Genomic DNA, 15,054 nt, shown 5'->3' on the forward strand with positions numbered 1-15,054 from the left:
GTAATTTCCATTAAACGTAAACATTTTCCACATATTGCTCTTTAACGTTCGGTTGAATCGTTCCACGACCGAGGCTTTCATGATAGAGTACGTCGAATAAAGATTAATGTTGTGTTTCTTCACGAGTTTCTGTACATTTGCGTTGTAAAATTCTTTTCCTCTGTCGGTTTGAAAATTTTTCGGACATTTTCCATCGTCTCGAATTATCTTTGCGATAGCATCAGCCGTCTCGTTTCCACTCTCACTCTTGAGCGGTACAGCCCACGCATACTTGCTCAACACATCGATAACTGTGAGTATATAGTTGTAGCCTTTGTTGAATCGTGCATATAGACGCATCTCGACTACGTCCGCCTGCCACAGATCGTCGTATCCGCGTACTATGACACGTCTACGTGGGAAATTTTTTCTCGCCGGAGCATGCAATTCTTCCACGAGCAGCTGTTTTTCAGAGGTCTTTTGCGACATATTTGATCGAGGCATAATTTGCAATAATGAGATAATTTCTCCACATATATTCTTTATATATCTTTCTTCTCCTGCGCTGAATTAGATGTAGTCTGCGCGTGAGTTGCATACCGAAGCATTTTCTTCATCTCATCCATCATTATTTGCAGCGTTTGCACATTCGTCTCGAGCGTGATTATTTTTTTCTCAAGTTCTTCCTGTCTGTCTTCCAAAAGCTTGACACGTATTTCCACGTACTGTTTGTTTGCTGCATCAGTATCATCTTCCGGTTGCGCTACGCGTCGTATCTTGCGCGACCTTGCGTCAAAGCCGGAGGCTGTCTGACACAGAGCGTTATCGCGCACGTAATTTCTTAGTAATTCATTCCATTGATAGTATGAGTTGTTGGGTGTTCCCAACGATAATCCAAATTTATTAATCGACATTTCAATACAAACAATAATGACAGACTGACTCGTTTCGCCGACGCATAGATTAATTTATAATAAGACCAGCTTCGTAAAGTTCCTCGATAATTGATAATATTTCATTGTCGTGGGCATTGTTGCCGGCTTGACGCGAAGCTTCCAGCAATCGCAAGCGATCTACCAACTCGTTGGGATCATTCCAATGCACATAATCGATCTTATTATCGTTTAACGTCATAGCGCGCGGTATGTTTATACCTCTTCCAGCTTTTTTCCAGGCGCTATTATATTTTTATACTTGTATCCCTTGTTACTTAACACTGGATTACGCATATCATTGCCACGTCTATTCGCATTTGTCGCCAGTAATATATTTTTGTATTTAATTTTATCATCGTCATTGTATACATCACCGTCGGGTATTCTCTTGAAAATCAACTCGTAGAGACCTGGTGTTCCCACGTATCTTATCCCACCGATAATTATATTGTCATCTTTATCCACATCAAAAATTTTATCATCAAGCATCATTCCTTCGTTGCAAAATTTAACACCGTAAACATAATCCATACTGTTATTTTTATCTTGACTCAAAATAGCTCCAACATATTTTTGCTCTAATGGACCCAGATGTGTGCGCAATGTATTTTGACCCTCGGACGTTTGTAGCAGATGTTGAACCGATGTCACAAGCGTTTCAGGCGTGGTTTCGAAAACTTCTTCCACATACGGAGACGATCTTTCGTGCAATATTTGACTCGATTGTACATCTTTTATCGGAGTAGAAGTAACCACATTCGATAATTGTTTCATTCGCTTACGTTTCGATTGATTTGGAGTAGAAGTTATTAGCAATCAATGATATATTTGACCTTGTTCGCTTTGTTCCAGACTTTTTTTTCAGATGCTTGTCTTCGAGCATACTCGATGGTTCAATTTTCGCTTCATTAGATTCCACATTGATTGTATTTTCGACAAGTTGTTTTAGAGGTTTGATAATTGGTTTAAAGTGCCTCTCCAATGCGACGTCTTCCTCCATTTGACTGGTTTTTAAAGAACGATATTTTTTGCAGATTGATTCGCTCGTTTTTACAATCTCTCTCGCAATCTTCTCACGATCGTCACTGTCAATCGTCGTCGTCATGTTGCGCTCGGACGAAAATTTTTAGACGTTCGATCGATGTATCGATAGCGACTAACCACTTTACGGTATTGCAAAATCGTTAAATCCTTTTCGATATCTTCCATTAATCTGTAAACTGTCTTTATCAATCACTACAAATCCATACTTGTGTTGCCAACATTTCTGACAGAATGCGCGAAAATCGCCGTAAGACATGTCAGTATTTACATGATCGTTGTATACATGTTTCAAGTTTGTACCATCTTGTTTAAATAAAATTAGTAAATTTGCATTGTCCCGTATAAGATGCTTGGGTATCTTGGCATACGTTTGACAAAGATAGAAACAGTCGACGCTCGAGTGTCGACCCATTGCAAAGTACTCTCTTATCGTATCTTGCTTATCGCACGCCACGTGCGATAAATCATCGTCAAAGATAAAAATGGAATTCGGAAGCGCCTCGCTCGGTGGAATTACGTCACTATTATTAGAGAATGTAAAATAATCAATTTCATCGATCGATAATAGCAAATTTTCCAAGTATCGATATTTCAGTTGTTGAAGTGATTTCGACTATACGTACACATTCTCGAAATGTATACCGTGTGGACTTTCTATCAAACTTATCAACACGTTAGTCTTACCGCAATTCGAAGGACCGCAAATGATACCGCGTATAGTAGTCGGCAGCATGTTTCCATGCTTGCGTATTTCTTTCTCGGACATTACTCGTGTTTTATCGTCAAAATTTATCACTTTGATTATCGCCGCTTGTCGCGCGAACCGCATGTTTGCTCTCGCGAGTCTCAAATCAGATTTTGGAAAATGAGTCATCGGGGTCCTATTTATAGAGGTGCACCGAATCGAAACCGCTCAGTCTCAAAAATGTTTCTTCTTCTATCGGTTGACAGCGATATTCTCGAGCTTACAACCGAGCAGTTACAGATTATCTCCAAGATTGTTTTACTGCGAGACTTTGGTAGCTACGTGGAACAATTGTGGGACAAGCTTCCCGAACATATAAAAGCTGACTCAGAGGTCCAACAGTATCGTCGATGCACGCGACATTATAATTTGTCGTGGCAGCAAACACATTTCGACGGTCCAACACCGTTAATAAAAAATTGGGACAAATGTCAGCAAAAATTATAAGAGGTAGCGGTTTGTTAAATCGTACGATAAACACACTTCCTATCGAATTACATATTCCAGGCTATCAGTTTTGCGGACCGGGAACTCATTTAGAAACACGATTGGCTAGAGGCGATCGAGGTATCAATCCATTGGATGCCGCGTGTCGTGAGCACGACATAGCTTATTCCCGAATTGCATAATACGACCAAGCATTCTTGGACCGTGAAAGCCGCCTCTCAGCTGGAGAAGCCGCGATACGTGATCTTTGCGCGGCAGACTGGCAGAAAAAATGCTGTGTCAAAAGATATTACTACATTCGACGACTGCAAATTGACCAACGTTAAACTTTATCTGAACTCGGAATTTTATCCCTACGATGATTTGAATTTAGATTTCGATAAAAATAGATTCGCCCTCTTGTTCGATATGTATTCTCGTTTTCGCAAATCTTATTACGGATGTGATAATGATGATGTGTTATTAAACATTTCAAAATTTCTACATTGCGGTCCTCTCGCAGTTATCGATTGCTCGCGACAAAACGAGTCTGTCAAAAATTCCACCGTGGACGTGAGATTAGAGTTTGAGTGCAAGGAGGATATACCGACAAATACTACCGCCTATTGTCTCATCTTGCACGATCGCGTTGTCGAATATTGCCCATTGACCAACGTAGTTCGTAAAATTACCTAAATCAGCAAATATCCCCTCCAATGTCAAAATATAAAAAGATTGAGATTTTGACGATCGGCAACAGTCGTACATCGTTCTTGCAATGGTACGGTAATATTATCAGCATGATCGCGCCAACGTTTGTGGATCTGCAGGGATTCATTATCGGGAGAAACTTTGTCGTGAAGGAAGTAGCGATATTGAGAAATGGATCTTTTCTCTCTCATTACTTTTTTGCAAGTCCCGTACCATGGCGTGCGCTTACAAAATCTGAGAGATGCCAAGCTTCATGGTTAATCGGACATCACCATGGACTTCAATGGGAGGATGGAAACGTTCCATACAGCTTCGCTAGGCGTTTAATTACGAGAGCTGTGATGGGCGCGACGGAAGAGGAAGATGGAGCATCTTCTATCGTGTACGTTAAAGGATGCGAAAAACGAGAATGGCTGGTCGATATACTTGACGATGATGCGAGAAACGACGTTATTATTGAGACCTTGGATGCGGACTATGAAGATATCACTTCGTTAAATAAGCTAGATGTTACTAATACTATGCGCTGTGAAAAACATTTGAAAAATTGCGCTTTACAAAATGTATTTAAAATATTCAATTGGTGGACGAATCATCATAAAGATTCGCCCAAACATTATTTAGAATAAACTATTGTTAAAATATATTTTATTCTCTTTTATTCTTCCCTTTTCCTCTTTCATATTCCAGTATGCGAGTATTAAATTTCAGTACGTGACGTTAGATAGCAGCGTCAGCCACCTTATCAGGCTATGAATGTTACATTTCAGTACATGCACATAGACTTTAAATATTTGAATGGTGTATAAATAATTGTTTTGTTGTTTAATTGTCGTTCGTTAGCCGTTCAATAGTCGTTCAATAGCTGTTCGATTGCCGTTTGATAACCGTTCAAAGCCGTTCGATAGCCGTTCAATAGCCGTTCAAAAGCCGTTCAATAGCCGTTCGATAACCGTTCAAAGCCGTTCGATAGCCGTTCAATAACCGTTCGATAGTCGTTCAAAGCCGTTCAATAGCTGTTCGATAGCCGTTCAATAGTCGTTCAAAACCGCTCGATAGTCGTTCAAAAGCCGTTCAATAGCCGTTCAAAAGCCGTTCAATAGCCGTTCGATAACCGTTCAAAGCCGTTCGATAGCCGTTCAATAACCGTTCGATAGTCGTTCAAAGCCGTTCAATAGCTGTTCGATAGCCGTTCAATAGTCGTTCAAAACCGCTCGATAGTCGTTCAAAGCTGTTCAATAGCCGTTCAAAGCCATTCAAAAGCTGTTCAATAGCCGTTCGATAGTCGTTCAAAGCTGTTCGATAGCCGTTTAATAGCCGTTCATAGCCATTCGATTGCCGTTCGATAGTGGTTTACATATTATAATAATATATTATTCATATTTAAAAGACTTTAGATATTTGCTCGTGGAAACATGCTAACATTTGTTTTGTTATCAAGAGCTGAGAGTAAGCGTTCTTCGTAAGTGATACATCTCCTACTCTAAAATGTTTGAGACAATGCCTTTTCCTACATGCACGCCTCGCGCTATCTCTGTCACACCTACTCGCGGCATCGTACCTTCGCGTTCCCTCTTCCCCGCGGCCCCCGCACCTACCGTTCCGCCGCGGTCCCCTCCCCCTCATCGCGGACCCCGCGCCTACCGTTCCGCCGCGGTCCCCTCCCCCTCTCCGCGGACCCCGCGCCTACCGTTCCGCCGCGGTCACCCCCGCGTGACGCCATTCCCACCCCCTGACGTCATACCCCCCCTGACGTCATTTCCACCCCGTGGCGTCATACCCCCCGTGACGTCATACCCCCCTGACGTCATTCCCACCCCCGTGGCGTCATACACCCCCCCCGTGACATCATACCCCCCGTGACGTCACCCCCCCCCTCTCCGTGACGTCATACCCCCGCGCCGGTTTCCCCTCGCCCCTCACCCCCCTCAGAGGACCTGGCTTAGAACCGGCCCAGTATCACTACTGGAGATTGTTGAGTTTGCCGAATCGTAGCGTCAACTGTCCGATGTGTATTGGCGTCGGGCGCGCCTCGTCGCGCTCGTCGGAGCGAAAGTGCGACAGAAGCGCGGGTCGTAGATCGAGCAGTTCCTTCCACGTATCCGGCGTTAGCGAGATCTCTTTGCCGTGACAATCTCCGAGGACGATTTCTACGAAAGAGGGACGGTTAACGTTAACGCTAATTTCCAGATGTTTATATGCGGTTATGGTCAATGGATAGCGTCTTCCTAAGATTCTGAACGGTCGCGCGACCGAGACATCCGCGTCGTGTCTTGGCGTCCGATCGCGATCTCGTCTAAAAATAGATATGAGCGATAAGAGAAACGGTGCTAGCGAATTATTAGTTCGAATAAATGTTCGATAGTCTTACCCATTGTCCATTTTAGCTTTTTTAGCGTATTCCGCGCTATCTTCGCGGTCTCCTTCGGTTAGTTTCGATCGATCGTCGAATGAGTGTTGCTGCTGCGGTTGTCCCCCCATTGTCGCGTACATCGTCGCTCGTTTTTTCTCGTTCTTTCTCGTTTGTTCTTTTTCGCGCGTTAGCTTCGGTGTTCTCCGTCAATAATGAAGCGCTTAACGGATGGACGGTCTTTATATACTCGCGTAGAGATCGCTTCTTTCCCTTTCGCGCGTTTTCTCTTATATATTCTATTTTTAAAAAATAACGGTAGGGTCGCTCTAGTCGTTCTCATCGTCGATCCTCTCTTTCTCGATCGTGTCGCTGAGACGATAGACGCGACTAAGGAGATCGCGCAATTGCCTTAGCAGTCCATCCGTAGGACACTCGATGCCGAGCGCGCGTAGATCGAAAGGACCCGCCGAGGTTACGATATTCGTGAATTCGTTGAAGGCGTAGAACTGACGTTTGGCGAAGAAATATAGATTACCATCGATGTATCGGAAGGCCGACGTTATCGCGGACGGAATTCCGGGAAATATATCTTTTAATGGAGCGTGTTTAATGACTACCATGTGACACTCGTTGATTTCCGCGACTTTATCATCGTCGTATATAGCGTAAGTTCGTCCCGTGTGCGTATTTATCGCTGCGTTGATTTTAACGTTTCGGGGAAGTCCGATATCGTGGAGATATCTCGGCCAACCCGATTTTACTTTAAGACTGGGATATTCCGCGAGGTAGATCGAATCGTTCAGTATCAGAGATATATAAGTATGAATATATTTTATTTTGACAGATATTATAACCTTCAAATGTATCTCCTTTTCACGATTTCATATTTTACATAGATTTACCAGTATAAAGTGTTATAAGAATACTGATTATATTTTCCCAAAATGATTTTTATTTCTCTCCATCTGTTACATATTCAAACAAACAGTGTGCATGTTTCTGTGTACAAATGAACGGTGTCCAAACGAACGGTGGGCAAATGAACGGTGTCCAAACGAACGGTGTCCAAACGAACGATGGGCAAATGAACGGTGTCCAAACGAACGGTGGGCAAATGAACGGTGTCCAAACGAACAGTGGGCAAATGAACGGTGTCCAAACGAACGGTGGGCAAATGAACGGTGTCCAAACGAACGGTGGGCAAATAACGGTGTCCAAACGAACGGTGTCCAAATGAACGGTGCGCATCTTTCTGTGTCCAAACGAACGGTGTCCAAATGAACAGTGTCCAATTGAGCGGTGTCCAAGTAAACGATGCGTATTTTCTTATGTGTCCAAAAGCTACTGTATCCAAAATTACTGTGTCCAAATGCACTGTGTCCAATTGAACCGTGTGCAAAATCTCGTGTCCATTTGTAACGTGTCCATTTGCACCATGTCCAATTATACTGTGTCCAAGTGCACCACTCCCGCGGCGATTAGCTATATATAATCGATGATTCATTATTAGCGCGGCGTCCACGCGCCGCAATGCGCAGAGATGCGCGCGCGCTGGGTCGGTCGGCGCGACGCTCGTCGTCGCGGGCGCCGCGGTGGTCGCGGGAGTCGCCGTTGGATAGTTTTCGTCGTCGTGTGATCCGTACAGATTCTGTATAGCGAGAATGTCTTCTATGCTCAGCTTAACTGGAAATTGATTCTCGATGTCGGGTATATACGGGAACATTATAGAGTCATTGCGCATGCTATGCTGTAGACCCAATGCGTGGCCGATCTCGTGCGTTAGCGTTTGTAGCAGGTGATGCGTGTCGGGAGGATTTTTGTTTAGATACACGTGCCACGGTTCGGAATCGTCGACGTGTATCTCCGATGTGAAGTCGGTTGTTCCAGAGGGAAAGAACGCGTGAGCTAGAGCTCCTCCCGGACCGTCGAAGGCTGCCGGGCAAATACCGACGTTTCGACGATTCGCGTAAGTGTGCGCGCCCGTTCGATACGATATTAATATATCGGGGTGTAACGGGTCGCGCGCGAAAGTTAGCGATGAGTTCGCCGCCCATAACGCGAACGCCGTTTCAGCCGTTCGCGAGATTTCCTCGCTAGCCACCTGAAAATTCCATGCGAGACGCGTCTTCGGCCATTTTCGCGCGATCGGGAATATCCGCGAGACCGCATCGCGGTTTACGCATAAGGTGAAGCGTAACGGCGTTTAACGCGCCGTTTCCCGATAATTGATAATATTCTTGAAACAGCGATAGCGCGCGACGCAGAGATGTCGCGTTATCGGACGACAGTGATTCTCCATCGTCTTTTAAAAAACCGTATACGCGCAGAAAACGAAGCGCCTCGATTCTTTCCGAGTCGAAGGGCGCGGCGACCGTCGTAGCGACGAGCATCGTCGCTAGAGTGAGAACCGTCCTCGTGTTAGTCATCGCGCGAAGCGGGGAAGACGCGGTAAACAGTTGAGAGACGCCGAGTGCGATTGATTCGCGCGTTCCGCGAGACGCCTGTTTTTATTGGCGACGAATAATGTGGGTGGGTGGGGAGAGGGAGAGGGAAACGCGTCTCTTTCGACGTCGAGCGTTCGGAATGCGCGTTATCTAGCGGACGCGCTCGAGTTCCTCTTTTGTTTTTCTATTTTATTATTCGTTTGTCCTCTAAGAAGGACACTCGATGAGCGATTAAAGATATCCCTTCCAACGATACGCGTTATCTAACGGATGTTTTCTGTTATTTCTATTTTATTATTCGTTTGTCCTCTAAGAAGGACATTCGATGAGTGATTAAAGATATCCCTTTCAACGATGCGCATTATCTAACGGATGTTTTCTGTTATTTCTATTTTATTATTCGTTTGTCCCCTAAGAAGGACACTCGATGAGCGATTAGAGATATCTCCTTCCGGTAACGATATATTAGAGATACCCTTTAGATGCCCCCTAGATACTTCTTTCCGGCGATGATGATCTCATTGTTCGCTGAGTATTCGGAATGCGCGTTATCTAACGGATGTTTTTTGTTATTTCTATTTTTATTATTCATTTGTCCTCTAAAAAGGACACTCGATGAGCGAGTAGAGATACCCCCCTTCCGGCAACAAAGCGGTCGCGGAAGGAAGATGCGGCGCGATCGATAAATCGTACCGCGACATCCGCGCGTCGATCTTTATAAAACGCGAGATCGTTTCGAGAAGCGTTAAAGTATTCTCGCTCGCAAGATAACGAAGCGCGAAACGGCGGAACGTGAAGTGGCGAGAATTAAAATCGGTCAGTACTCTGCGTTGATACCACTGCTTCAGATAATTAACGCGGCCGATTATATTAATGTAAACGGAGACTTAATCGCGATAAAGTCCTACGTTCTGGGAGACCTCGCCACGGATTTGCGTGCGGAGGCACAAGGTGTTATTGAAAATAGTCCGGATTCGTTTAGACTCGCCTTTCAGTTGAACGAAGACGTAGATATCGCGCGTTTAATGTAAGTATCTAATTGAAATTATAATAAATTATAATAAATTATAATAAATTATAATAAATTATAATATTTTTACTAATTTTTACTTTTACTAATTTTTACTAATTTTTACTTTTGTATTTTAGACAAGAAATAGAGAGCTGTATAAGAACGGCGCGAGAATCGCTCTACGATTTAGTAACTAGAACGAGGACTATGCTCGCACAAGCGCAAAGCGTTCATAGCGCGTTGCGCGACGCTCGTCGACGCGACGTCGCGCGAGCCCTCGAACGGTTCAACTTAATCGGTCGGCTTCACGAGCGCGAGCGCGGCTTCGCCATCTCCGAGTTAATTGGTCCGCTTCGCGAGAGCGAGCGCGACTTCGCCGTTCCCGAGGTTAGGCGAGTCGTCGCATCGCCGATCGACGAAGAGCCCGAATCGAGACGAGGACGAGACCGAACCGGCGACGGTCGACGAGGGTGAATCGCGGGCGAATGTACGATTGGCGAACTATGAGCCCGAATCGCAACCGTTCGACACGGAGTAATTTTACGCGTTAATGAAGCGCATTTGTAAGATATAATTTTTATGAATAAATGCTATACGTTAAGCGAAACGTTGATTCTTTACGCTTTTCTTTCCTTCTTCCGCATCCTCTCGTTCTCGCGCTTCTCGTAATAACCATCTATGTCCGCATTAAGTATAGTATATTTAAATAGTATATTTAAATAGTATATTTAAATAGTATATTTAAATAGATTTAAAATCTCTATAATTAAATTTGTTACGCGACCGCGATAAAGGATGCGACCGCGATAAAGGAAAAACGCGGTTCGTTCGTATAACGTGTATTTTGCAACAGTATAAGTATAACTAATATATTCATGATTAAACTTATAGATTATATAATTGACTCAATACATTATAATTATATATAAAGTTTAAAATATATAATTAATTTGATACATTATATATAACTTAAATTTATAGATTATATACGATAATATACAATAATGTAATATAATTTATAATATAATTTATAATATAATTTATAATTTATAATTTATCATATAATTTATAATATAATTTATAATATAATTTATAATATAATTTATAATACAATTTATAATATAATTTATAATATAAAATCAATCGCGCATATCGCGCAAACGATCGCGCCGCTCGAACCACCAATCGTGCAGTTTGCACGCGTTTTCTAACGCGCAATTTTTCGCGTGATATCCGCAACGAAAGACCCGCGAAGCGTTCAGAGTCTCCAGACGTTTGATGTCTTCGTAATCGGCGTCGATAGTTTCGACGGAGACGGCTATGTCGCGATCATCGGCGACGTTTCCTAAGATCTCGATCAGCCACTTCTTCTCGTGACCTTTGACATAGATCTGCACCGTCGAATCGGGGCTAGATCCTCGACATATGGCGTCTCGAACGAGTTTTTTCATCGACCCGTAATTCGTGTGTCCATTGTTCCCCTTTAGCTGGCGATGATTCGATATCAGCCAACACGCTCGCGATTTTTCCGCTCTCGTGAGCAGATCCCACGACATCGGCGAGCGAAAGATGTGATGCGTCAATTCCACACCATTTCTTAACACGGCTATTTCTTTCGCGACGAATTTTTCGTTAACTACGAAACCTTGAAGATCGACAAAGATCGGCGCGTCCATCGTCGTTGTTAGCGATACTCGAAGTGTTTCTTTCTAGATTTTTCTAAGCATTTTATTCTTTCTCCATATTTTTTCGAGTATCGTCGCGCTTACACGATTCTGCGCACGACGTTAGTGAACGGATTGTATTCTACCACTCGATCGTGAATAATAAGACAGTAAGCTGTGGTGTTAGAGGGGATGTTTTCCTTGCAGTCGAACTCTATGCGAACGTCCACAGTGGCGCTTTTGATCGACTCGTTCTGTCGAGAACAGTCGATGACTACGAGTGGGCCGTGAGTTAAAAATTTATTTAGATTTAAGAGCGTTTCGTTGTTTTCGCATCCGTAGTACGTTTTTCGAAATTTCGAATACATATCATATAACACGGCGACTTTATGTTTATCGAAATCTAGATTCATATCGTCGTAAGGATAAAAATCAGAATTAAGATACAGTTTGACATTAGTTAGTTTGCAATCGTCGAATAAAGAAGGCTCCTCGGACAGAACGTTCTTCTTTCCAGATTGTAGCGCAAAGATAACGTATCGCGGTTTCTCGAGTTGTGTCGCCGCTTTGACGGCCCACGAGTGTTTGGTCGTGCTCTGTAGAAGCGGAAACTCGTAGAGATCCCACGAGCGAAGAGCGACGCTCAGGTATCGTCCACTATCTAACGTGCGCAATAATCTTAATTTATTAACATCATTCAATACTATATGAGGCATTCGCCATTGTATCTTTAACAAAACGATTTTAGGTTCTTGCGTTTCGAGCGATATAACGCAATTGTTATCGTTGCGCGCTCGTATTAGAATAAGTTCGTGTCGCGCGTTGATCACAACGCGCTTGTAATCTTCGCAAAAACCTAATAGCACGTTAAGAGGTACGCAAAAATTAAAATCACCAATCGACGAATGAGTTGTCGCTAATAAATCCCAGCGTTTTTTAATATTTTGCTTCTCTCGACCATCAGTGACGCGTAATTCTTAATCGTGCTCGTTATTCCAACGTTTCTGTTTCGATCGATCTCCACGCCATCGAGCTCGTAGCGAATTTCCTCGAACATAAACGCCGCGCAATTGTTCACTAATCTCGTTATCGATGCGATTTCCCCTTGCGCGCTTGATGCTTCCTTTGACTCGAGTCTGCCCTCAACGTAGAGAAAACTGTCGCACGGTAACGTGTACAAATCTTGCTGTTGTATAGGAATTCGTATCTCATCGCTATTTCCGAACGTAGTATTGGCGTAAGGGTTGTACGTGTGAGTCTCGATCTTGACGATGCGATCGTCGAAGATCGGCTCCCCACTGATACTTAGAATGTCGCACATTCCGCTTTTTACGAAGAAGCGGTCCTCGGCACGACGAAGCCCAAAGAGCGCAGAAAAGTCTCGTTGGCGACGGTTAGTCTTCCTCCCTTCTTCCTTCTCTTTTCCGCGTTTAGAAGTGACGCGACAGTGATAATGGACGCGTTTCTCGCGTTCGATCCGTTCACTAGGAGCATCGCGCGCTTCTCTACCGTTTTCGTCGCACGTGTAGACGAATCGTAATTTCCTCGCCGCGAAAATCGATCAATTTTCCTGTCGATTCCAACTCATTCGTTTGGTCCACAACACGCACGTTTATATCGGTAATGGTGCGTGCGATGATCGGAAGGTAAATGATCTGCGTTGGAATCTCCGACACTTTATATCCGGGTGGAACGTTAGGCGCGAATTCGTGTATAGTATGCGCGGATTTGTCGTTGTGATACGCTCCTGTTGTGCACTCTACTCGAATAAGGTTAATGGCCATAATATTTATTGGTTTATCGAATGCATACCATTTATTCGGTTGTAATACACGAGACGAGAAACCCAGGAGCGAACTGATATTATCGGGTTTTGTGAAATTTACTCGATACGCGCATTTAATTTCGCTTCTCATAGTGTTATCGTTACCGCGAAGCGTTATAGAATTTTCACTTTTAGCCATTCTCATTGTCTTCGAAATAATCGTCATCAACATCGTATATGTAATCGTCATCGTTCGTTTCCGGTTTTTCGTTTTCGCGTTCTCGTTCCTCCTCTCTCGCTCGTCGTTTATGACGAATCGCCGCTCTTAGATATGCGTTTATAGCGCTTAATTCGTAAGATCTTACTGGAATCGCGATAATCTCGTCATTATCGTCGAAGTAAAATTTATTATTCGTGGAATTTATATTCGGTATCGTATTATAAGTTTCGAAATTGGTTAAACCTAATTCGTAATCGTCGTCGTTTAAATCGAGAGGCGGAAAATAACTCGCCGCGAGAATACTGCTTCGTCCGGAAAGAGTGAGAGTCAGCGACATGATCGGCGAGAGCGATCGAACTGCGTTCGATCGACGAATAACGGTTGATATTATAGTCGACGATTCCTCCAATCGACTTCTCGGAGAAATCGAAGACTCAATTGTCCGCAGATATTCTGATCGCGCGTCTGCTCGGAGCGACGATTGTATCGAATGTTCGCGTCGCGCCCGAGATAACGCGCGAGTTTGCGCGGAGGACGAAGATCGCCGAAACCGTCGTAGTAAATCGCGTCGTCCCCTTTTTTCGCGTACGCCACCCAATGAGTACCCGGTCCGGATGCGTCGTCTAAATTCACAATGCCGCTCTCATCGCGGCGCGCTCGCGACGGAAGCGCGTTGCGCATAAACACACTTCTAAAGTGAGGTACGCGCGAAAGTATCGCCGCGCGATTTAATTGTTCGTTTGTCGTTGCTCCGACGGATGGGAGGATCTCTAGCGTCTGTTTACGCGAAGTTTTTTTTTAGCTTTTCTTCTCGTTGAGGACGCGCCACTCCCGCGTTTGTACGGCGCGAGATATAAACCGCGACCTTCCATTGCGCGATCGTGGCGCTGCAACTCCTCCAGCTGTCGTCGCGCTGCTTTGCGATCGTTCACCGCCTTCGCGATTCCCGCCGCTTTCCCGGCCAAAGAACCGAGAGCTCCCAATAACGGTAGCAGGGGTAAAAAACCGCCGCGTTTCGCTATCGGAAGCGTTCTTTTTCTCGTAGCGATTATTCTCCTTTTGTTCTTTTTTCTCTTGATTTTCGTTGTACCCATTCCAAGTTTTGTCTTCGATTTCATAGCCATCCATACAGCCGCCGCGGCGGCTTTCTCGCCGAGAGTCGAGTCTTTAGCCGCGACGCGTTCGCGCGCTCTTTTGGCGAGCGCGTGGTCGGCGACGTGTCGATCAGCGAGCTCGCCGCTCCGCGAGTACGCGATATCGTGCTCGCGGCAGGCTGCGTCCAGAGGATTGACGTCTCGATCGCCTCGCGCGAGTCGTTTCGCGAGACGAGTACCCGGCCCGCAAAATTGATATCCAGGTATATGTAGTTCGAAAGGGAGCGCGTTTATCGCTCTATTCAACAAGCCAGCGCCATGGCTCACACCGTACTGCCGTTTCGCGAATTGCATTCGCCGCAATCTTTAACAAGCGGCGCTGGACCGTCGATGTGCGTTCGTTGCCAAGGGCGATTATAATGCTCTAGACATCGACGGTAGCGCCGCACTTCCGGATCCACTTTTATATATTCAGGCAGTTTCTCCCACAATCGTTCTACGTAGCGACCGAAATGCTTTAGTAAAATTATTTTCGGAATATACCGCAATTGATCGGTGGTGAAATCGAGAATATCGTCGCCATCTATTAGTAAGATAAACATCTCGATTCACCGCGCGCAATTCGCTACTGCGCGATTGATGGCGATCTATTCGTATATAAA

The 15,054-nt window shown here is 44.5% G+C and overlaps 2 protein-coding genes across 2 annotated transcripts; both read right to left on the minus strand.

Annotated features, from left to right (window-relative positions):
- Positions 1-6,519: 6,519 nt before the first annotated feature.
- On the minus strand, positions 6,520-8,619 carry LOC138935296 (matrix metalloproteinase-24-like). Its single transcript, XM_070299748.1, has 3 exons — positions 8,295-8,619; positions 7,643-8,125; positions 6,520-6,887 (listed from the first exon to the last, which is right to left on the minus strand). Exons 1-3 carry the CDS (start codon positions 8,617-8,619, stop codon positions 6,520-6,522), a joined length of 1,176 nt encoding a protein of 391 aa, XP_070155849.1.
- A 2,795-nt stretch (positions 8,620-11,414) lies between these two features.
- LOC138935297 (uncharacterized) lies at positions 11,415-12,029 on the minus strand. The gene has a single exon (XM_070299749.1). The coding sequence runs from the start codon at positions 12,027-12,029 to the stop codon at positions 11,415-11,417; it is 615 nt and encodes a 204-aa protein (XP_070155850.1).
- Between the last annotated feature and the right edge of the window lie 3,025 nt (positions 12,030-15,054).

Source organism: Polyergus mexicanus, unplaced genomic scaffold (genome assembly GCF_030449975.1).
Source record: "Polyergus mexicanus isolate NDT 795.1 unplaced genomic scaffold, iyPolMexi1.0 SCAF_8, whole genome shotgun sequence".
Taxonomy (NCBI): domain Eukaryota; kingdom Metazoa; phylum Arthropoda; class Insecta; order Hymenoptera; family Formicidae; genus Polyergus; species Polyergus mexicanus.

Coding starts and splice junctions, on each gene's coding strand:
- LOC138935296 (XM_070299748.1), bottom strand. CDS start 8,619: ATGACTAACACGAGGACGGTTCTCACTCTAGCGACGATGCTCGTCGCT. Junction 8,126..8,294: donor GTCTCGCATGGAATTTTCAG/GTGGCTAGCGAG, acceptor TTTGCCCGGCAG/CCTTCGACGGTCCGGGAGGA. Junction 6,888..7,642: donor GAGTGGTGCACTTGGACACA/GTATAATTGGAC, acceptor AAATCAACGCAG/CGATAAATACGCACACGGGA.
- LOC138935297 (XM_070299749.1), bottom strand. CDS start 12,029: ATGCCTCATATAGTATTGAATGATGTTAATAAATTAAGATTATTGCGC.